Source organism: Acromyrmex echinatior, chromosome 1, assembly GCF_024713525.1.
Source record: "Acromyrmex echinatior isolate Ae372 chromosome 1, ASM2471352v2, whole genome shotgun sequence".
NCBI lineage: Eukaryota > Metazoa > Arthropoda > Insecta > Hymenoptera > Formicidae > Acromyrmex > Acromyrmex echinatior.
The window spans coordinates 18,592,741-18,616,875 of record NC_141852.1 but is presented as its reverse complement, the minus strand read 5'-3'; the positions used below and the strand labels follow the sequence as shown (position 1 = coordinate 18,616,875).

Genomic DNA, 24,135 nt, shown 5'->3' with positions numbered 1-24,135 from the left:
ATCTTCACTCTTCGTTAAGGGCGTACTCGTACCGTGCCGGATCGTCGCATCGAATTCGCTGTCGCCGTTAATCCTCGTCGCTGATATTTATTCCGAATGTAATCGGAACGAGAGGCAGAGCCACGACTCGCTAACTAAGTGTCCCAAGACGTTAAATCGTACCGCCGATTCGCCACGGAGGGCCCTCCATTACCGGTGCGCGAGTTCCGAGCGAATTCATCGCGTCTCAACGAACAGACCGTCTCGACGAACTTCAGAAACAACGTTTTAATGGCCTCAAAATTTCCGTAACTTTATTATTGTAAATTGGAAGGCTATTCAATTTATTAACTGCAATATATGTTGATCGAAATGTCCGAGCAATCTTAATAATTTTACTAAAAATATTGAAATTATTGAAATTATTAAGAGAAAGCTAAAACAGTATGAATAATGTAATATCATTTAACTGATTTTTTTATAATTAGGAAACAATACTGGATCATATTGACTTATCACTATTTTGTTATCGTTAAATATATCCCTTGTTGTATGTATGCGTCGTTAGTTCCTGTACGCAGTATTTGGAACGCAAGCCACAGAGATTAATTATCGCAATCATTACGATAATTGAGTTAACCAATAACCAGTATGAAACACATTGGTGCGGATAGTGCCCTTGCGTGCATTGTTAAGAGCATTGATATCATAATTATAGCAAATTTGTTTATCCTCTTTAGAGATTATCGCGCTCTACGTTTATCCGCATTTACCTTAATGTGTTCTCTAAATAAAATATATATTTATGTGCCTTAAATCAATGCTCGTAGTGAAAAACAGAAAATGCAAACATTTAAGAACTCATTTTTAAGTATAGCAACTCATTGGCACAGTTTTAGAAAATGAGGCAAGTTTGTTACGCTATTTTTGTCCGTAAGTTGTCCGCAAACTATTTAAGTTTAGCGCTTGCTAATAAATTTCATGTCAGTTTTTTATGAAACAGTTCATCAGCACCAGTCAGTAGCCATCGATGAGCTGAAACTTATGCTCGAAAGGAACGAATATGGCTTTACGTATGTATACAAAGTGCTGTTGTTTGAACCTCAGAACTATCCGCTATCCAAACTATCCAGTAAACAAACTTAACGAACTCATTAAGCAAACACTTAATCACCATCTAGCACGTTTATTAAGCTTAAAGTACCTGTAGACTAAGATGGCGCACAAATATTAACATAAGTAAAGTTATACATAAGTTACGTAAAAACATGCTTGAAATTTTTATCTGCTTTTTACGATAAAATTTATTTTATAGCAATTTAACTTATAATGAGTTCAGTTAAATAATTCCATAGTGATACTAAATTTTATATTTTTAGAGAAACAGCACTTTACATTGATTAATTTTGACGATCTGTGTTAACTGACATGTGGAAAACTGAATGGCAATTTATTTATATCGAAACCGGATAATTGAATTATGGCTCGTCCGATTGGCTAATATCTCGAAACTCTTCGAAATCTGAATTATATGGAATATTGACCTTCGGTTTAGCCTGATGATTCATATGAGATATTCATAAATCGTTGTCCTGACAACGATTTATCGGTATGAAATAGTATCAACAATTGCAAAGCGTGACAACATCAAGCGTATCGAAAATCTGATTAAATGAAAAATGCCAATAAATCAACTTAATCGAAACAGGTGACAACGGAGTTATCTATATGATTAACAACTTCTATTTGTAATATATTTTTCGAGAATTACGATTTTTTATCTTTATTAGTGTTGAATATACTGTGCTTGAAATGTTTAAACCTCAATCGTATAATACTAAAAGTGATGTATGTAATGCAAGTTTGGAAATCTCATGTGCGTAGTCAGATATACGATATACTGCTACTATAAAAATACCTATTATCTGACACTCAGAAAAGTCTTTTCCATGTATGTGCTTATCTGTCAGTCACTACGAATACATTTGAATATATATTTTACTCTCTTCGTATCTTTCCAAAACTGTCATTCAATTTAACTTTGTAGAATTGTTTATGCTTTTATATATATTGCTTATTCTATTTTTGGTCATATTTTATCTAGATAATTAATGATCAAGATATCAAGATACCATAATGATCTTTTACAATATATTTCTAGGTTTTAAATAATTTTTGTAATCAATCTTTAAACAGCCATTTAAAAATGACCTCAATTGCAAAAAGAGTTTGATGGCATTAATTGAAATTTTGATTGAAAATGATGATTTTCTCTTGAATCTGTTATAATTCTACACTGAAAAAAATATTTTAATAAATTATTTGTCTGAATAGTAACAACAAAATATTTACTGGGTATAAAAGTATATTTATTTAGTACAGAAACCATTTGTTTGATTTAACAATAATTTTTTTATATTGATTAAATATTTATTTATCGTAAGTAAATATATAATTAACATTATTCAAATAAATATTTATTAAAATTTAATAGGTACATTTTTTTCTCGATGAGTGGAGATAACTAGAATTCTGATTGATATGATTAAAATTTTCATCAATTTTCAACCAGAAATTTTTTTCAGTGTAAGAATGGAAAATTGTATACATATACGTATCTAACAATATTTCGAAAATTGATTAAAGTGATTGTGGAATATTCACGTTATAACGATCAAATCGGTATCACTTGACAGCAAAAGAGTTAATTTTTCCTAGATAATACTTTCTACTTCGTAATAGTGAATATCGCAAGAAACTAAGTAAGAAACTGGTAGAAAAAAGGTAAAACGGCTATGGCGGTGCGAAGAGTGCGAGAAAAAGAAGGTCGAGTAGGCGCAGAAGGAATGAGAGGGAAAAAAGAGGCAAGGAGTGGCTAAGGAAGTCGAAGAGAAGCGAAAAGCACGAAACTCGCATTTCCCTAAGTATAACGTATGCTCTTAATCCCGAAATTTATGCGAGCGGAATTAACGCTTGCACTCAACTCTCCGCTCGATTCGCCCGCAACGAGCTCACATGCAGTCCACTTGCATATCCGCGAACGGTTCTAATGCCGTGCAAACGACGGTAGCCCGAGACCGATATCCAGCCGCAGTTTTCGAACGACACGGTGTATTCCTTTTGATAACCGAGAATAGAAGGGCAAACATCGGGAGTATAGGGAAGTGTATGGAGGCCGGTTATAGGCTCTTATCGGGATTTACGACGCCTTCGAGGCACACTTCAGCTATGAGCGGGAATGCCAAGGATAATATTTTTGTTTGCGAGCTCTCGTGAGAATTATACACTTTGGGCGCTATCGAAGAATATCTTAAATCGCGCAGAGGCTCTCAGCCATGAAACATCCACGAATTCATTGACAATGATTTTGGAAGACCTTAATAGAGTTAAAATATGGTATATAAACTGTTAAAGAAAGAGAATGAGAATGAGAATATAAGAGAATGAGAGAGAAGATTGTATCATATTCGTAACGTTCCATTCTTTTTTATATTTCACCTTTATAAATATACTTCACATAAGCACGTACGAGATGCTTTCTTACTTCATTGTATGCTTATATCGTACTTAATTTGATCGCTATATATTAATACATTTATGATATCACTTTTACTTTATTACTAATTTACTGTTAAATTCATTGAAAAGATATCCAATGTTACTTTAGCACGTTTCTTATTACAATCATCCTATAATAAGATTAATGGGATAAGCCGAAATGTCTTTCTTTTAGGTACAGTGATGTAACCGTAACCCACTTTCGCAAAAGTGAGGAACGTACATCTATTATCAGAGGGTGAACTTACGGGATTGACGTATAATTAATCTTCGCGAACGTCAGAGTGTCGGCGCTGTTTGATGTATCAGGAATTTCTGGCGTATTGGCAGTCGAAGGAGTCGATGCCTCGCGCAAGGATATCGGCTCCATCGCTAGCCGTGGATTCTGACGTACCGTGGCGTCTACATGCCTCCCATCCCTCGACTTTGCCGTACTCCTTCCGCCATACACTTCAACGTATAAAGCGAAAAACGCATGGCCGCACTCGGGAATCGTCTTGCTGCGTTAGGCCCTTCCGAGGGGGACAGGAGAGAGTTGTATCGAAGGGCGTCGCGCGAATGTCGTTGTGTACGTTACCGGATCTCATAAAGGGACCTTTCGCGACAGACGGCTGGTTATTCGCCGGAGATTTCGTAAAGGACTTCTGTAGTCGATGGCCCGGGATGGTGCGCGCTCCCGTCATCGTCGTTTGCTCGTTTTTCTCAGCCTCCGAGGGTAAGCCCGGCCGATTTACTTTCGATTGTGCTCTTATTGATCGACCGAAATTTCATTTCGATTACGAGTTATTTCGACCGAAGCCAAGCAGGTTCGTTTGACCTACGATGATTCCCCCTTGCGTTTCCGTTTCCGTACAATCGAACTACTACGTACGACTACTACATACTTATAACTCCATTTTCCATTTTTTTCTATTTTCAGAAACCGATGAGAGACCGACGTTCGTTATTCTCGATTCTAATGGAATGAGGATCGTAGCTCGTTACAGCTACGATCAATAGACAGAGTTACTCATATCGTTACATGCATGCATATGTATGCATATTTTAAAGTACCTCCTGGGTGACAGAATGAGATTTCCTACACCCATCTCAAAGTTGCCTTATGCAAATTCATTTATCTGCATTACAAATGTATTACATGGATTGTTGCATAAGTTTCTATATTAAAATATACTCTGGAAGTGGAGAGCATTTCTTGTTATTAGAATGGTGAAGAAGTCTGTTTCGTTGGTTAAGTATATTATATATTTAAAAGTTCCAGATTAATTTTCTAAATTTGTTAGACTCTTTTTTTCTTATCGGAATATTATAATACTCCAAAAGTCTTTATGTTAATAACGATAACCACCGTGACGTTGATAATATTCAAGTTCGCGAGCAAGACTGATGTATGAATAATTTTCGCGATAGGACACGCGTTACGAGATTGTGAACGAGATATAAAAATTTCAAGCAACGTGCCCACGAGGAGTTTAACCAATCACGTTAAGTTAAAAAGTGAGCATACGATATTGCGAGTAGCGGGAAAGATGTTTACTTGACATAAAAAGTGTATTACCATGTCTCGATTACTCCCAGCGGTGTGCCTGAGTACGCAGGTTTTACAGGCAGCATGATTGGTTAACTTTAATCGCTTCCTGTTTAAGAACCTAACTTCTCTGAATATGTATATGAAGATTTTCATCTCTCTCGCAGAATAAGTTTCGAAGCGGCTCCCCGGTGATTGTACCAATTTTCGTTTGTACCGAAATTTGTTATTTCTCTTTCTGTCCAATTCTGAAATGAATTCTCAATCATGGAAATCAAATAACACAACGATTAATTTACATATATAATTTCTTCATAAAATTCTTTAATATTATTCGTATATGAAAATGATTTTAATTATTGTACATAAAATAGTATACAAAGTATAAAATTGACATATCGGAACTCTGGCACTCAGTAATTTGATAGCAGTTTTTCTTAAAAGTAAATTAAAAATATGTAATAACTTTTAATATTCAATTTTACGCATTGACATTGTAATTAGAATTAATAACACTGCAATTGAATTGTTTGTTGCGGTGTAATAATTTCCGGTAGAAGTCCTAGTATGCTGATATTGTAATCGATAAAATGTATTAGTAGTGACGCTGCAATGTGAGTAAAAGTGGTTTACGATGGATTGTGGTACAACCACCGATGGTGCATACCTCCTAATGACCGTGCAGATTTATATGAAACGCATGCTTGGCTATTGCGAAAGCTGACGTGCGTGTGCGCTGGACGATGTATAAACAGCTTGGATCTCGTTATCAGGAATCTCTAAATCGCATTCAAGCGAGGATAAGAGGACGGTTAGAGTGACGTGATGTGACAGGAAATTCCGGCGTGGCTATGTCGAGGTATCGAATTAGTGTTGGAAATTGATGAAGCTACGACTCTCAAAGCTGTAAGACTAGCCGACCACCATGAATCCGATACCGGCGATCCTATTCGATTGCATTCGATCCGATTAATACTCGATCGCATGAGCGAGTCTGCTTCTTGCATATTCGAAACGGTGGCGATACGAGAGAGGATTAAAAGATATTTGCGGCTAATGCAGATTTGATCTGCGACGTAATTAATAGATTGTTTCACGCGCAAGCGAAAGATAGATCGCGGATAGTAAATAAATTGTGTCGTAACATGCCGGTGTTCCGAGGCGTGTAAGAGCGCGACGGAGCGCAAGGCATGTTCCGTTGTGCGATTACGTAATGCCGTTATACGTGCTAAATAATGCAGGCGGCGTGTAAAGTGACTTACCCCATTTTATGAAATTGGAGTTCAGCAACATGATCTAAACCGAGTTCTCCTGCCACGTAGCGCTTAAAGCGTTGCTTTAATGTATCACTTACCGGATATTTATCCTCCATTAAGCGTGAAGAGAAATGACAAGGAACTATTGTATATTCTTCTTGCGCTATGTTTATTATATTACTTTTACAAAGAAAACAAAAAGGAGAGAAACATCAATCAGAAATAATTTTTACAAATGTTTAAAAGTCCTTCCTATACAGCGAAATTATTAAGATTATTATTGATTATTGCATTTGTCATAATCCGATTTCTTCAAAGCATTCAAACGTCGCTTTTGTCTTGTTATTTCAGCAGTACAGATTCACGAATCGCGAAATAATAATACCTATCGTTTTATCATTTAACACTCAAAGTATTGAAAATCCACTTATCCTGATTTCTTAAACGATATCTCGAGAACGGTAGTAAACCCCCGATTCTCGCTATGAATCGACCTAGCGCTTACAGTAATCTCAGCCTCGGGTAATAAGAAACGTAGAAGAGAGAAATCTCTCGGTAGTCGAGTCGCGTTCGCATCGATGCGAGGGTGGAGGTTTCGATTGAAACGATTATAATAAAAATCGTAAATCGGCAGGAAGTCCATCGACGGTAGCAATGGTGATGGCACGGCGCGAGGGTGGGTCCGCTGTGGCGGCCCGCCATGACGGCTCTGTGGTTTCCAATCACGCAGATTTACATTTTTAATTTCCGCCCCGCGCCGTCTCGAGTTCCGTCCCTTCGCTGCCGGTTTAATTAACTCCGTTTTCTCGCTTCTTATATCGCTTGTCGTATCCGCCCCTCATCCTCCTCTCGTGCTCTCTTCCCCTTTCACGATACCTCCTTCCACCTTGACGGCCCTCGGCGGGCGCGCGTATCGGTCCCGACTTTCTTCGGGCTATCGACAATTTTTCAATTACCCGAGCGTAAGCGAAGTAAATTAATTGTTACGGCGAGTTTACTCTCTCTCTTTCTCTCCTCGATCTCCCTTTGCCCATCCTGAGCACCGTTCTCCGCGTCCGTTCTCGTTTCGCCTGTGTATCCGGAAGACTGTTCAAAGAAACGACTTTACGGTTTGCAGATCGATTCTCGCTGCTTTTGCCAGGATACTTCATTAAAACTCCCGAAGCTGTTTCCGGAGGTAGCTAACGTGCAGAAAGCAGATTTTGGATCTGCAGACAGAGCATACCGATTGCTGACCGCCGTGCCAGCTTAAAATCCGTTAGTTAAAAGATGTTGATTCTTTGAGCATTGAGAGACAACAAAACTTTTAATTAACTACGTCTTATGTAGTCGCGCGAGCTATTTGCCTCCTTCGATGAATTCAGATTTATCTAAGATATTAATGAGCTCTCGTACACGCTACATTGTACCATAAATTTGTTTTATCATTTTAGGTCTCGCGACATATACAGAGAACAATACTTTACGGCTCGCGTGATTCAGGTTACAGAGTAGGATTAAGGTTAACGTCAATCATACTTGGAATATATTATTGATAATATAGTAGTAAGAATGAATTTCTAACTTATACTGTATTTTTTGTTCCCATGAATTTTTTTGCATTTATGCCTCACGCTCACGAATACCAATATTTATGCATCTACAATGTACAGTAGACTTTTCTTGTATAGTAATCTTTAATAAAAGTATATCATCAAAGCTAAGGAATGATTAGTAATAATAAGTGGCATTAATAAAATAAAATAAAATTTAATTTAATTTATAAGAAGATATTAATTATTATAATTACACAATTAATTATTATATTAAATTAAATGATTTTTTATTGACAATTTATATAACATAAATTATATCGAACTGCTTTCACAAGTCATGTGACGTAAGATCTATTATGTCACATCAAAACTTTTTGATTCAAAAGTTTTCCCATGTGTGAAGGGTTGGCGTTAACAAGCCGGGCACGTCTGCCGCCTCATTTTTTCGTCTGGCGGGAATATGACAGTCGATCGGTTTTGGTAAAGATTTCGGCGATGCCACGAAAAAAAAAAAAAATTGATAGAGTACCACACGCGCGTGGATAGAGTAGGCGTGGGGATTTCATATTTTTTTCCTCCCCTCGTGCGTACGCAGTGGAACGAGAAAGAGCTAATGGTACCAGGTGCGAGCACTCGATGGAATATAAATAAATACGGAACGATAGGCCGATCGATCAAACCATCGAACACACGTATATAACCGTGCGTATATAACCCTGGCGACATGCATCGCTGCTCACGCGTAGATTAGGTTCCCAAAGTGTGGGCCCCCATAATCCTAGGCCCGTCTCTGCGGTTCTCTCAAGCAGGCGAATGGAAGCGTCGCGTTTCGCAATTCGTTAATAATCCTACGAGGAGAATAATCGAGCGAGCAAGCAATAATGCAAACGCTCGATCAAGCGTGGCTGATTTGGATGAGCGCTCGTGTAGTTGCTCGGCTAAAGTAAACTTATTGCCATTTAACAGCGCCACGAATATCATCCGGAATATCATATTGCACAACATCTCTTTGAGAATATGTATGTGCATTTGTATGATTATCCCGATGCGAGACTCTTTTCAAGTCCATTAAAATTCTGTTTATTTGTGGCTACTACTTATTGAATAGAATTTCAAGAGTCAATCATGGCAATTGTATATGAAAAATTTCTATTTTCTTATATGATCTATATGCAATATTCACGAAAATTGCATATTGCGAGTTTCTGTGTGTCGAGAGCAGTAGATATTTCATGCATCTTGCTTAACTTACGTAGTTGTATTTATTTTATATTTATTGCATATTGATATTTTTATATATATTGCGATTGCGCGACAAAAAATTAAATAAAAAGATGCAGTTGAATTATGGTTTTGTTGTTTTTTTTTTCATAAAATCGATTAAATAGAAAAATACTTATCATGATAAAGGAAAATAAAAATTGAATAATTATTAGGTTAAATTATCAATCGTTATAATATTTCAAAAAAATATATTCTATCCACATTTCAAGTTAATCATTATAATTGTTGTAAACAAATTCAGCCAGACATGAAATAATTATGATAAAAAAAAGATCATAATCAATTCAATAGTTTGGAAATATCCTGAAACAAGAATGTAATATATATATGTATACGATACGCCCTGTATAACCCGATTCACGTCAATTCCCATGATCGCGTATACCTTTCTCGATCATCGAACTCGTTGGACACGCACGATGCGCATGCCAAGCAACACGTACGCTCTAATCAGTAACATACGCATCCTGCCAACGCAATCTCGTGATGGATCACCACGAGCACAAATAGGCACAGAAGCTTTTAATATGTATACAAGGAATAACTTGTCGGATTCAGAAATGCACGTCCTATTTGTAATAATTTAGCATTTAATTAATTTAATCTATATCGACGTGTCTACTTAATGTATATTTATGATACAGATATACGATAAATAATTTCAAATAATCTCTAAACATACTCTTAGAATATATTAAATATAAATTTTTTTTTATTAATAAATATTATTGAGTTTTATTTAGTTTATCTCCGTAAGCATGAAAAATCGACGATTTACGTAATCTATGTCGGTAGCAGCAAAATTCACCTCGGCATCTGTTTACGAGCCAACCGCGACCTTAAAATGGACGAGAAAATAAGAAGGTTGCGGGCACATGCGGTGCGTAAATACGAACGATTAGCGTGTCATCCATCATTCGGAGTGACGTTCGGTTACCAAACACTAGTACGGACAACACGTGGTCGTCGACGTCGTCGTCGCCGTCGCCGTTCCCGTTGATGCCTGAACTGACACACGTTCCACCATACGCCTGGTGCAACAACATCTACCAGCTTCTCCCAACGTTGTCACTCGAGCCGGGTCATCCCTCGAGTGGGACGCTCAAAATTAGGTTTTTATCGCTAATCGGATTCCTCGAATCCTGTGATAAACCAACTCATCATATTCTTCGACCTGAATCAGCAGGCGATCTCTCTTCCTTTACAGAGGATTTCTCCTTTTTCCGGAAATATTTCTCAACATACGAATTTCTCAGCAGGTCATGTTACAACAATAATTTGATAAAAATATACATTAAGTGACGAAAAGGTCTTATCGATTTGAGCTGGATCTTAATACCTAAATAATATTTCGGTGTGTGAACTTATATACATTTAGTTTTATAATACAACTACGCGCCGAAATAATAATTTTCTGTTTTTTAACGCAATCTTAAACCGAACTGAGGTAATATCATAAATTAAATATCAAGCAATTTAATAGTTTGCGATATTACTATCTCAGTTCGATTTAAGATTGCGTTTAAAAAGTGATTTTAGCGCACAATTGTAGAACTGGATACGTATAAGTTCACACCGAAATATTATTTAAACATTAAGATCTAGCTCAAATCGATAAGACTTTTTCGTTACTTATTATATATTTACATTGCTATTTTATGACACTTTATTTATTTCACGTGACTTAATAAGATATTTTAGAAAATATGGTGACAGAACATTTTTGATACACAATGTTTTGATAACAAATTATTAACCACACATTATATAAAATGCAGGATCATAACACGTTGTCGGACAAAATGTTTAAATCATGCCGTATTAAAATTAAATTCAGCAATTATAAATGAAAATAAAAATAATAAATCTCAAACGTAGTAGACCAATTTTAATTATATTACAAAATTAAAAATTAATGAATAATTCCAAAAAGTTGAAATCTAATTTCATTCGTTTTAATTTGATTTATGATTTCAGTTCGCAAATTCCTTGTAGTATGGCAGTGAGCTGATTACATTGCTATTTATGTTAATGTTAATCATGGAAAACTAATAAACTTCACTAATAGGTCTGAAAATGTAATTACTGAGCGTAATACATCGTTGATTTAGCGACAGTATTATCTTTAGATTCCTTATCTTACGTCAAATGAGCATATCATCTCCCAATGATACTCGAAATTTGATGCCACATATTCTCAATATTTTATCGGATCTTGTTCAAGAAGTCCATTATCCTCAGCTATTTGGTCTCGTTACATCGAAACGCAATCACGACCAGATTCCAACTTGGAAAAAGGGGCATTCGTTGATGAGGTAGTGATCAAGGATATTCTATCGCGGAATAAAGTGTAACTAATGGCGCGACATCAAAGACGCCTTCATGCATCAAATCTTGCATTCATCACCCCATATTAGCACGATGCATTTTATGAAATCATTTATCATTCATTGTTACTATTGTCATGCTTTTTTATATTTAAATATCTCACATAGCTTATAGATGCCAAAATGATATAGATATGTAAATTTTGCTATGCTTTAAAAAACATTCTTGCAGAAAGTAAGGTACAAGATTTAAACATAATCTCAGTTGTAGCAAACTAACAAATATAATAGTATTTGTTAATTCGCTACAATTGAAATTATGTTTAAATCTTGTATCTCACTTTCTGCAAGAATATTGTTTAAAGCATAGAAAAATTTACATATCTGTCTAGATATCATTTTTGCGTCTATAAGCTGTGAGATATTTAAATATAAAGAAAGCATGACGTGTTTTAAAAGCCCCTTGCGCACTTGTTATCAAACTGGATCATTTGGTGAATTACCTTTAAGACTTAATTCTTTGTGACATATCTTCGTGACGTAAGCCAGTGAATCACAATTAGCCGCTGCGAGGAGCATAAATATTCGGGGCGAATTATAAACGCGTTCTAGATGATTATCGCGAAGGCGTACATTTGATAAAGTACGCGATCAAATCTCGGTGAGAGAACACGAGATTCATGAGATCGATATGCTGCAATCGTCGTCGTCGTCGTCGTCGTCGTCGTCGTCGTCGTCGTCGTCGTCGTCGTCGTCGGTCTCGTCGTCGTCGTTGTCGTCGTCGTCGTCGTCGTCGGTCTCGTCGTCATCTTTTCGTCGCGACCACAAAATTGCGCACGTATTTCGTGTCAGCGGGTCGTAAGGCCGGTGTCACACGTTGCGAAATGAACAGTGTGCACGAATGTACGTAAACTTGTTGTACTACTTGATGCCATAATAGCGACACGTACGCGTCCTGGAGCAAAAGTTTTGCGATACAGTTTCCGCAGCATTTCGTTTTCGTTCTCGGGAAAGATGCGTAGGAATACATAACTGAAAAATACTTCATGAAGAGATGGAAAATTTTATGTCCCAGAAGACGGCGATACGTAAATATCGGCGAAAGCTACTGCACCTGACGTTATACGCTTTATTCCGTAGGAACGTAAAATCGGTCTCCCGGGACGTAGTTTCTGGATCACATAAAAACTCAACCATATACCTTTCCTCCACTTTCTAGTTAATGTCGCACACATGAATTATTTGAAATATCGACATGCGATAAAGACGTGAACGTTATAATTTAATAAACGTGATATAATAAGAACGTATAGTATAACACGCTAATAAAAATTGTTACATAACCATAATAGACGTATGTACTTTATATACTATTTCTTTTGATATACAAAAAAATTAAGTTTTTAAGATAACAAATTTAAAAATGCATAAATAATTATGAACTGACTCATAAACTTTTTATTATAAATCAATATCGTAATTACAAAAAATATGTTAGTGTATCGATTTCTAAATACAATTAAATATTGTTTATTTATTCTTTAAAAATGCGTTCAATAAATCACGCCTCTCCCTTCATCAGCTTTGCTTCATTAACGTCCCTGGATTAGGCGAATGAATAAAATTTAAACACACGTCGCTAAAATCCTGTCTCATGCTGAGACCCTCGCGAGGGAGGCCGTATTATTACGTATGGGTCGATATTATCATCTTTGCTCCCTGCTTCCCTCTATAAGAACTCGAAGGCGAGAACAGGCGATCGAACTTTACGAGGTAAACCCTCTAAGTTCAGATATACGTAACTACCTTGGCAGGAAAGGCTCATTTTGCCAGTATACATATACACGAAATCGATTTTTTTACTTTATCATGCGAAACCACACCTCGCCTCGCTGGCCAACACTTCTCTCTCTCTCTCTCTCTCTCTCTCTCTCTCTCTCTCTCTCTCTTTCTTTCTCTCTTTTTCTCTCTTTCTTTCTTTCTCTCTATTTTCCTCGTAGAAGTCATGAAAGTCTCCACATATCATGTGACACGCCAGCCTCCGACTAACACACTACGATTTTCCATCCGGTTTTTCCGTTCGTACGTTTTCCACTATAGGTAGTCGAGGCCAATTAACACCTGCCTCGCGGCACTATGCGAGCATACAAGCGCGACTCTGGCAAACTAATCTTTTTTTCGCAATATGCACGATATTAACTATTGTAGTATACTTACATACACAATGCTGTACATGTTGACATTTGAGTAGTGCCTGTCTTTTATTTGCGACTAAATATTAGAAAATGAATATGTTCTGAATAAGTAATTAAAATTATACGTGCAGCTTGTTGTTGCAACTATGTATAACGTGATTAAAATTTATACGAAACTTTAATTAATTAATTAGTTTTTATAATCTATATAAATCAAATAATGAAAGTGCATAAATAAATGTCGCGGCATTTGAATCAATAGATTAAATCTGCATTAATCCATCAAACGTTTGCTACGTAGCAATTGATAATACGTCACTATCATTCATCATTCATTGCATCAGAGAAAATATCGTTCGGCATTCGTACACAGTACACCGAATTCTAAAGCATCCAATTCGGATACAAATTGCTGAGCAATGAAGCGGAGGGTTAGTCCCTCTATTGCGAATTCCGGTTTCATGACGGTAAAAACGTAACGACAGATCGATCAGGTCAATCTAACTAGCGATTTAAAGGAGAACATGCGCCAGGACACTAAGGTCCTGGTTCGTTGAATGTATGTTTGCACAGCGGCTCGATGGTTCATCGAAAGTCGAGCGGAAGAAGTAGAATTCGGGCACAGCTGCCCTCGGCCAAATTCAGTCCCCGCTTTTGCACCGGCGGAATATTAAGCAATTCGCGAAGGGTAGGCCGGTATTAAAATAGGAGGTTCGGGAGTGGCGCAAAGTGGCCGTTATCAGTCAGAACCGTCAGCGGCAAGGCGCCCCTGGGTGGCTTCCAAATCGAGCAAATAAATTCACGTCACGACTAGCAGCTTACACGGCCCTTCAAATAATCGGTTATTTCGCTACTGATATATTAGCAAGAAATATAGACGTGTACGAACGCAACGTCTAGTTGCTTTCTATTGTTTTCGTCTCTATCTCTTTAGTGCACATTTTTAGAATAGAAAATCGAATTGTAAAACTCGTGTTGTTCATAAATTTAAAACATCAAACATTATAAAAAAATTAATTAATTAATTAAATTTAGATAAAGATGAAAAAATACAAAAGTTGTTTTTATTTATTACATGGCATTAAACGTTTTGTATTATGAAAATCAATAGATGTAATTATGACAGATAAAAGAACTTTAAGAAAATTTGAATTTTCAGTAATTCACAGTTTTATAATACTGACATGCTGAAATAAATGTTGAACTGTGTCGATAAAAAAATACTACATACATCGATTCCATATTTTTTAGTTTTTATATCTGCATTTATCTGCATTTTAACAGCAGTTGCAGTTTTGGAAATAACTCCCTTCGGTATACGTGTAAAAACTTCAAAAACGAGTGCAGCGATTAAAATTGCACATCATTTCTTTCTCGTTAAAACTTTTGTCGTAACCGATCCGCACGAAGTTCATCGAGTCTTGATATTCTTGACTCGAACTTTTAGCGATCTGGAAATTTAAACTATTTTCTTTCTACTATGTTTAACATTTCTTGCGGAATATAAGAAATTTATATTTTAATGATTACATCAGGGGTATCTTACATTTAATTAGAAAAGCATAATAGAAGTACATTTGAAACGTAGTAATTCAAAGAATATCGTGTGTCATATTTTAAGCGAATGAAGCAATATGTAATGGATATACAATTGTGTCTACATTATCTTATCGAGTTCACCCGCACTTCTTGACGCGCGTTGACCATCCGGAAACTCTGAAAAAAAAGAATCAACTACGAAAAGGGTACACGAGAAGAATACGAGCAATAAAGTACAGCTTGTAAAACAGAGCGATACTTGCCCTTTTGTCTCATACGCCTCCAGGCCATACGATCATAATTGAATCCGTTTTCAAACGGATAAGGGAAGCCGCAAACGCGATCGAGCCAGCGCGCCGTTATTAACGCCGCGGGAACGGCAGGGAAACATCGCGCGTACAGAGGACACTAATTATACGCGGATAGAAAGGGTACAACGTCGACAGGGTGCGACCGACGAAAGGTGCGGGTAAAGAGGGAAGGAAGGGTGGATATGGGCGGTTGACGGGCGAAAGGGTTGACGAAGGCGGATGAAGAGGGCTGCTAGAGCGCGAGAGCAGATCGAACGTTCGGATCGATGACGTTAATTACAATCGCGCTCGTCGTTCCCGTTGTCTACGTGGATTTCAAAAAGTAAAACGCGTGTCCCATACCACACCATCACCTCCGCACCGCAGTTCGCTACTCCCCTTGCGTTCGTTCATCCGAGAATTCACGTGCAAAATTCTGTTCGCGGATAGTGCGTATGGCGCCGTCCTCTCGACCGTGCGTTGAAACCAAACGCGATTACACATTTTGTGGATCGATTAGCCACATGTCGATGAACATCGGCGCGATTTATAAATATTGGGCTGATCTCTGAGCTGACAATGAGAGGGAACGATAACAACTCCACACGTTCATTTTCGTAATGTCGTATGCAGATAGAAAGAAAATAATAGCGTAAAAATTGAACCGTACTTCATTAGATATAATCAAAGGAGGATAAATCCTTTCTTGAGTTAAATAACATTGTGCTATTTTTAACTTCCATGTCAAAATGTAAATCAATCCGTTTCTGATTAGTTTCAAAGTCAACGATCTTATTAACATATTTAGTAAGTAATAAATTATAATTGAGTCTTTAATACAATTTCTTGAGTTAAATTGTTTCAGTTAAATCAACGTTTTTAATATCTACAATAGCAAATTGTAGAAATGATTAAAAATAACTCAAATTGAGCATAATTTGACATAATGAATTTAATAGTATCGTATATAGTATGACAATAGTGATTTTTGAAAAAGAAATTATGCAAGAATCAATCGAGTTGAATTTCTTCAAGTATGTTTTTCTGTAAAAGTAAAAATAGAAATATTTAATTTTTTTAAAAATAAATATAAGATATCTAATATATTATAATTTTTTTACCATTCACATTTGGAATAAATCATAAATAATCAGAAACATTCGCGATGATTACATATATTATGCACATTAAAGGAAGGAAAGCTACGCTTGAATAAATCAGGTTTAAACAAATATCTGACCGCTTTAGAGGTGTCTTCATGGTTCAATAATCTGGAAACGTATAATCTGAGTACACAGATTCAATCATAAAATATTATTATTATATATGATATATATATAATATTCTTTGATTATATCTTTATAGAGATGTATATTTAAATAAAATTATAACTAAATATAAAAATCTTTTCTTTTTCTCTTCTGGAATTTGTTTTCTAAGAAACCATATAATAAACCTTATTGAAAATGGTCCATTATAAATACTATGTTTTTCAATAAAAGACAAATTCATAATTTTATTGTTGCATATCGGATGCTTTGCAGAAAAGGCCATGAAATCCTCACGTTTTAACAAGCGAGATATAATGGTTTGATCAATTCGATAGAGATATGAAAACGACGATGAACGCGAATTGTCGGCAGAAACTCGTGTGCGCGATTTCAACCGATTGTAACGTCTGTCAAAACCTGCAATGACAGACTTTACCAGATGCTACTATCAGTTAAAGCCGGCAGTGACAAACGATAGCATCGGAAGAGAAACATATGCCCGTGTCTGAAACGTCCATCACCCTAGCTTGCTTTACGATTAAAATGGTAGCTGGATAGAACAACCGTTTTGTGCATTCAGAAAATCCGTAAAAGTGTATCTTTCTGATATGTTGCTTGTTAATTTTCCATGAAAAGTGCCGGGATAATTCTTTAGATGCTTTGTATCGTTATTAAATATTTTGTAAGTACATAAGATTGGAAAGTAAAATTTAAAACTTAAATATTAGATAATATCCGTTATTCTCATTATCCTACGTAACAAGTAGCGATATTGAATTTTATGAAAGTTACGTCAGACTTTTAACATACAGGCTGAGAAAGTTTGATTTGATTACATCGTAGCGTGACTTTTAGAAAATTACAGCCAAACAATTTGTCAGACAGAATTAATTTTAGGTCCCAATTACAGATTGAACGAGTGTAATAAATGATGATACTGATGATTCAGCGGTAGCTACGAAAAACGGGCGTTATTCAGCCGGCAACCACATTTCCTAATCACGCGGCTTATTTAAGCCGACAGGATCGCATTATATATATCTTCTCTGGTTTCTATCGATGGTCGTAAAAAGGTAGAGTGTTGCTTTTTTTATGTTGCGGCTTTAACGCATCATATTCATTGCGCTTATTAGCTCTTTCACATATCAAATTTCGTAAAATCTTATGGATCAATGGTTGGCAATTATAATACCATTAAGCGGATACATTAAGGCCATAAGATCTAATGTTAGCTTTTCTATATCTTTTTTTATACCCCCCCTACATCAAAATATATTTCTATGATAAAATAGAATGGCTATACACATGAAATATTAATTTTAGCAAATATTTTTCTTTCGATATGCGTTTTTTTTTTGTTTGCAAAAATAATATTTTGTAACAAGATTCAATTTCTATCCAATCGTAATATCACAGAGATTCTGCACGGAGGCAACGTCCCGTTACCAGAAATGCTGGGGCGAGATAAAATGTAACTGCCAATGTCGAGACGTAATACCCCAGGATTGGACGTATTCTCGCAACGTCGATTCTATTAATTCCGTCCGCGTGCCGAGCCGTCGGATTTGTCAGATCCTATACAGCGGTGAAGCCGGAAGCGAAACCGTCGGTGCCACCAAAGTAAGCCAAAGTCACTCGCCGGAAGTTCTCGGGGAAAAATCTCGGAGGTGGAAGGAATTTCCGCGCGTCATCGCGTTACATGGTCGCCACGAGTTTTGTTCGGTCGACCATGTGGAAAGTGATCCCACCGCTTCTTATAGGTAGCGGCTGCACGTGTCCTTAATTCCTTATTAGCCTCCTTCGATTTCGTGGAAGGAAAGAACGCCGCGTGAGACCCAGCCGTCGTCGGGCTTCTTTCACATTTCCGCGACAGGAAGCGATCGTATCGGCGCTCACGATTTCTGTGCTGCGATCGTGTCGAGAGCGCCGGGAGCGTCCTATCGTCGGACGACATAAATTATTAATGCGCCTCCGCCGCGATCGTGAACCACCACCGACCGAGAATACGACCGGAATGCTGCGGATCCACCAAGAACGCTCATCGTTAAAATCATACCAAGCCGGGAGAGAGAGAGAGAGAGAGAGAAAGAGAGAGAGAGAGAGAGAGAGAGAGAGAGGAACCGCATACCATGGCTGTAGATAAATCGTTTCAACCGTGATTACCGCGAAAGGCACAAACTCGCGAATCACGAATCAGCAGCGCGACTTGAAACAGGGTGGCAAACTCCCGGCTTCGAGGAAGGGATAAAAACGTGGGAAACTGTCTTCGTTAAAGTCAGGGTCGGTTTAAGGCTCTGGCTACCACAATAGCTGGCTGGAATTGCCCCGAGGGCAGTAGCCTTTTCGAGGATCTCAAACGATGGAGCTGTCGTTCCTGTCATAGAATGAAATGTAAAAACGAGCTTAGCTCTTCAAACTTCATATGAAATATTTCTGATGGAACTTTTTATGTTCCTCTTGTAATTGTTTACATTTATGACTTCCTGTATACGTCCTGATATATAATATGGAAAATTTGTGTTGAACCAACGTTAACTGAATGTATATTATATTGCAGAAGTTTTTTATTTTCAGAAAAAAACAAAGAGATACAGAGATAAAGAAAACTATGGCAAAATGTTTATTAAATCACGAGCACTTTGTAAAATTTTTTATTAAAATTTCCATATAAAATTGTAACATCAGTTACATATCAGTTCATCTAAAAATTTAAATAGGAAATGATAACAAAAGTTTCCTGATACTTAATTTTCTATTTTAATTTTTATTTCATTAATTCATACGTGAATTATATTATTTACTCAGATTATACAATTTATTATATTTTTTAATTTAAAAAAGATTAAATTACATATTTAATAGTAATTATAGAATTACTTATAGATCTACTTATAATTTAAAAAAATTACACGTATATAACAATTCTTTGTTTAAACATTAAATGTCTTTCTTTTATTATTTACGATCATCTAACGTTCAATTTCTTTGTCTGAAGATATATAATATTGTACTTGATTCTGCGAACTCGATTCTATGAAGCAAACCAAAGCGGTTTACCTCACGTCGTAAATGCAGCAATTGAATCTTGACTTTCTCGATGTAGACTACCTCTTTTTGTCGCCTCAATCATTACTTTTCTGCCTGTACCATTCTTCAAAGTGGCTATATTACAAAACTTTAGAATGAGAGAGAGAGAGAAATCTTGGAGTTTTATATTATATTTGCTCGCTTTGTGAGATATTACGTTTACCCGTTGCATATCGAAGCCACGATGATATCGGTCTCATTAAATTTTAAACTGAAGTTTAAAATTTTTAGCTAGATATTTAAAAGACGTAGTAAATATTTTTTAAGGTATTATGAGATAAAATAAAAGTCTTATGGTAATGTTAACATTAACAGTATTCAAAGAATATAATTGTCAAGAGATTAAATTAGAATATGCATACACAATTGTATTTAAATTTTATTCAAAATTTTTATTATATATATACATATTTCGTTCTTACCGTTTATCATTTATAAAACATTTCTTTACTTACGTAACGTTCTTCGAATTTTATCGCCACAGATAAATAACTCGTAACATGTCGTGAATCTCGACTTTCTGTCCTTTAACTTTTTCCGCTTTTTATTTGGCCTGTTACATCTCCTTTGATGGAAGAAGGTTTACATAAATTTGTATTCTTGTCCTTTTTATATTATGTCTATTCTCTTGTTCAAGTATCACGCTTTGTTGCCTTGATGGCACGTATCGCGGTTGAGAGAAAACGCATTGAGGACTCTCAGTCGAGTTTATATCCTGCCACCGAATATTTAAAAGATGTATAACGGTTCTGTCGTCGAATTTCACTTGAAATAATCCGCATATCTTTCTTTCGATGAGAGAAGATCGGGTTCTTTTCGGTTTTACGACGAATACACTGTCCCGGGGAAAAAGCCGCTTGAAAGCACGGACTGCTTGCTGGGGAGTTTACCCTCGCCTAGCGACCAGGATCGATCCCTGATCCTTCCTTTCTCGGTCACAGTAGAGCCGTTCAGGATTAGCTCTTGGGAACTTTGATTGAAATATGTTTTGCCACCGTTTACCGTCCTGTTCAATGTCGCGGTTATATCCTGGCGACTGTTATTACGATACTTTGCTCATATTACGTCAAAGAGAAAAAGCGAAGCATTTATTTGAATTAACAAAGTGTAGTTGCTAATGTTTTTATGATGAGACCATTTTATCAAATACTAATGGAATATATTTTTAATTTTGCACCAAAAATTTTAACGACTTTTTTTTATGAAAATAGTATTACATCATGTACTATAAATATCTTATCTCATATAACTTTTTTAATAATATTTAAACGATACCAATATCACCTAAGTGCAAATTCCAACTATAATTCTAGAATGTTACATTCTCATTGTACATGCAGATTTTATAGGATATGTGTTGTATTAGCATGATGGTACAATACACATGATAGGTTATGCAAAATTGCAGATTACAGATGTATGTAAATTTTATACGCCACGTAGAAAATCTTTTCGCGAGAATTTCTATTTTTAGATTCGTACTGCGCAACGTACGAGTGGTACGAGCGCGAGAATTTAAGAAGCCATTAAGAATTTTACGAGCACGATATTTCATCCTGGAAGCTCAAGGAGGTCATACTACGCCTTCTTTCGCCTATCCCTGTCATTGTAAAAAATATCATGCGCGCCATCGATAGAAACGTACACGCCCTCGATCGTCAGAATTTCTGAAAAAAAAAAAAATAATAATAAATCTTTCGCGGCACGCGTAAGACGTTGAAGTATAGTCGTCCCATACGCAGCACGCATCTCTATTAGAAAATTGATGCCGGTTGCCTATAGCTATCGTCTTTCGTCTACGTAGAACGGAAATACGTGAGAGTGGCAGCCGTTATCGCGGTTCTCGCTTTACGCATCCGCAAGTCCGTGAGCGTCTCTGCGTGGCGAGTGTCTTTGCGATAAAAGGCGACAGCTCCTCCTTCAAAAGGAACTCCCTCGCTCCCTGGTATGTGTCAGGATTTAACTCGTCAGGCGCCGCCGGTTTGACGGCATCGAAAATCCATAAACGACGGATTCTTTCGGCACGACATTGCCGCCGCCGAAAGTCGTTCCCGTGGAATCGTCGATATTCTTAGCCGAGCGAATCGATGTCGTCTACGTCCGTTGGACACTGCGAAATATTGTTTTGAGGAATACCCTCGGACTTGCATGCACCCTTATTGCTTCTCGCTCCATTGGCGTGGAATATGATTGTTTTATTATACGATCTTCGTCGCGAACTTGGAAAAGTTTTGCCTTTTTTTCTCTTCCGGGAAGTTTCTTCATCCCTTCTTTGCTCAGTCTCTTTTTACAGTTTTTGCGACTTCGATTCCATTTCGTATATCATCACCTTACTTATCCCGATAGTTCTGAAGTTCGGCGATTCTGCAGTTACGACTTTTATCCGGTAAACAACATTGATTTTAACATGATGTCGTTCCCGTTATGAACTCAGACTCGTAACTTATCCATGGCAGAGTGTATTCAAGAATATGGCTGTCATATCTAAGAAATATAATAGGATTTATATCTTACTGCATACGATTTTGATCTCCGTTGTGTATTTTCGGTTTTATGTTTACGAAGAATCAGAGAATCAGTTAAATCTGAGTTAATTTTAAATGATATTAATGAGCGCAGCTCAAAAAGAGAAATTTTTGCACACGAATTATATACACACTTCTATTATACTAGAATTTTTAAGTAATGTAAAAAATATAATGTAATAAATATTTAAGTCCTAGTAAATGTAAAGAGGGATAAAAGATTTTTCTTAAGTCTAATGACGTCATCGAGTGTATTATTTCGAGATAGCAAGGAATTGAAAGATAACAGAAACGGTGCACGATCTTGAAGGTGTGTGTCAGTCTGTTATGATACGTTCACTTATGTGTATATCGGCAAACACGTGCCCAGAAATTCTTGGGAGAATTGCCTGAAGGTATGTCTGCCAGGAAGCTGCTAAATCGCTTCTCTACGATCCATTTGGAGTCGAACAGTCGCATTATCGTTTTTGCCCGTAGGCTGTTTGCGAGTCCAAAAAGACTATATTAAAATTTCCACCAGTTCAGCGCACGAAATTCAAGAAAGGGGAGGGAGAGGAACGTTGAAAGATGATAATTACATCGACATTATATCTGATCGCGACGAATAATCGCATGAGATTTCTTTTCAGCCGTCTTTCATTTTTCATTCGTCGTTAGGAAGGCAGTAATCGCGAAAGTCTTCTAATGGAGATCCATCATGGTTTTTTGCCGTTTCATTAAAACGCATCAATAACTGCTTGAAACAGAATCCGTAACTCAATAATATTGCATGGAAATACCGTTTTTATCGTTTCAAGAGGTAATCTCTGTTCTAGTGCTCTCCGCGATTTGTCCGAGAGCTGCATCGTAACGAGCGATGTCCTGAATGCCCCGATGAAAAATTGAATTCTCGGAAGTCGCGTTTTCGTATGGATGAAACACTGGCAGAACGGCATCGTCACGACTCGATCGTCACCGTCATCATCCTTTCGGCGTGCGGCAGTCAGCCATGACGAGCGGCAGTCTCCGGTTTTTGCGGGTGCGCGCCATGCGGCGAAACAAATTGTCCGCCTTCGTCTTCGTCGATGGAAGATGAAAAACGAGATTCCCCGATCGGACGCGCGAGACAGAAACGGGCCCGTGCCATTTTTCTGCATGGCATAGCGCCTCCGCGCGTCCGAGCAAAAACCGAAATAATCGTTCCGTGGATGCGCGCGCGAGGGCTCTCTTCATTTTTCGTACGAGTGCTCGCTAGGGGGTCGATGGAAATAGCCCACCTCTCCCTGCTACTGGATAGCTGCTTTTTACCGGACTCTTGTTCCTTTTTCCTTCTTTTCTTCTTTCGGCTGCTACCACGTCTTGCCAAATCGGCGAATTATTCCGCTGCCGATTAACCTCCAGCGTGAATTAATCGCCGGTTTCTTCGAACGAACACAGTCTCATGAATCTTGGTATAAACGAGAGCCAGTCGTTCCTCCGCGTGCGTTTCATAATAGTGAAAGGTTTTCTGCAATATTTCTCGGTCCTAAAGTAAGATCTTTTGACCGAAATATTTTTCGTTTTATATTCCGTGGATTTTTATGAGAATATCAAAGATACCTACACTTGTGCTTTTTCTCTTCGTCAATAAATAAAACTTGACACATATGCATTTTTCATAATAGTTCGCTACATAATAGTTCGATTTACGTGCTGTGGAAAAGGAAAATAAAATATGAAATAAATAAGAGACAATTTTACTATATATTTAAATTTGTTTACTGTCTGCGCTAACAAGATACA

The 24,135-nt window shown here is 37.0% G+C and overlaps 2 protein-coding genes across 6 annotated transcripts in view; both read left to right on the top strand.

The window, feature by feature from the left end:
- Window positions 1–24,135, top strand: part of sli (slit guidance ligand) — a 354,258-nt gene that overhangs the window by 55,778 nt on the left and 274,345 nt on the right. The gene's annotated exons all lie outside the window — the stretch shown is intronic.
- LOC147911029 (uncharacterized) lies at window positions 426–15,392 on the top strand. The gene is made up of 2 exons (XM_087404882.1): window positions 426–4,252; window positions 4,457–15,392. Exons 1-2 carry the CDS (start codon window positions 3,838–3,840, stop codon window positions 4,534–4,536), a joined length of 495 nt encoding a protein of 164 aa, XP_087261008.1. The 5' UTR covers window positions 426–3,837; the 3' UTR covers window positions 4,537–15,392.

What these genes read in the sequence shown, in the direction of transcription:
- LOC147911029 (XM_087404882.1), top strand. Translation starts at nt 3,838, where the DNA reads ATGTATCAGGAATTTCTGGCGTATTGGCAGTCGAAGGAGTCGATGCCT. An exon ending in GTTTTTCTCAGCCTCCGAGG is followed by an intron (nt 4,253 to 4,456) that starts GTAAGCCCGGCC and finishes TTCTATTTTCAG; the next exon opens with AAACCGATGAGAGACCGACG.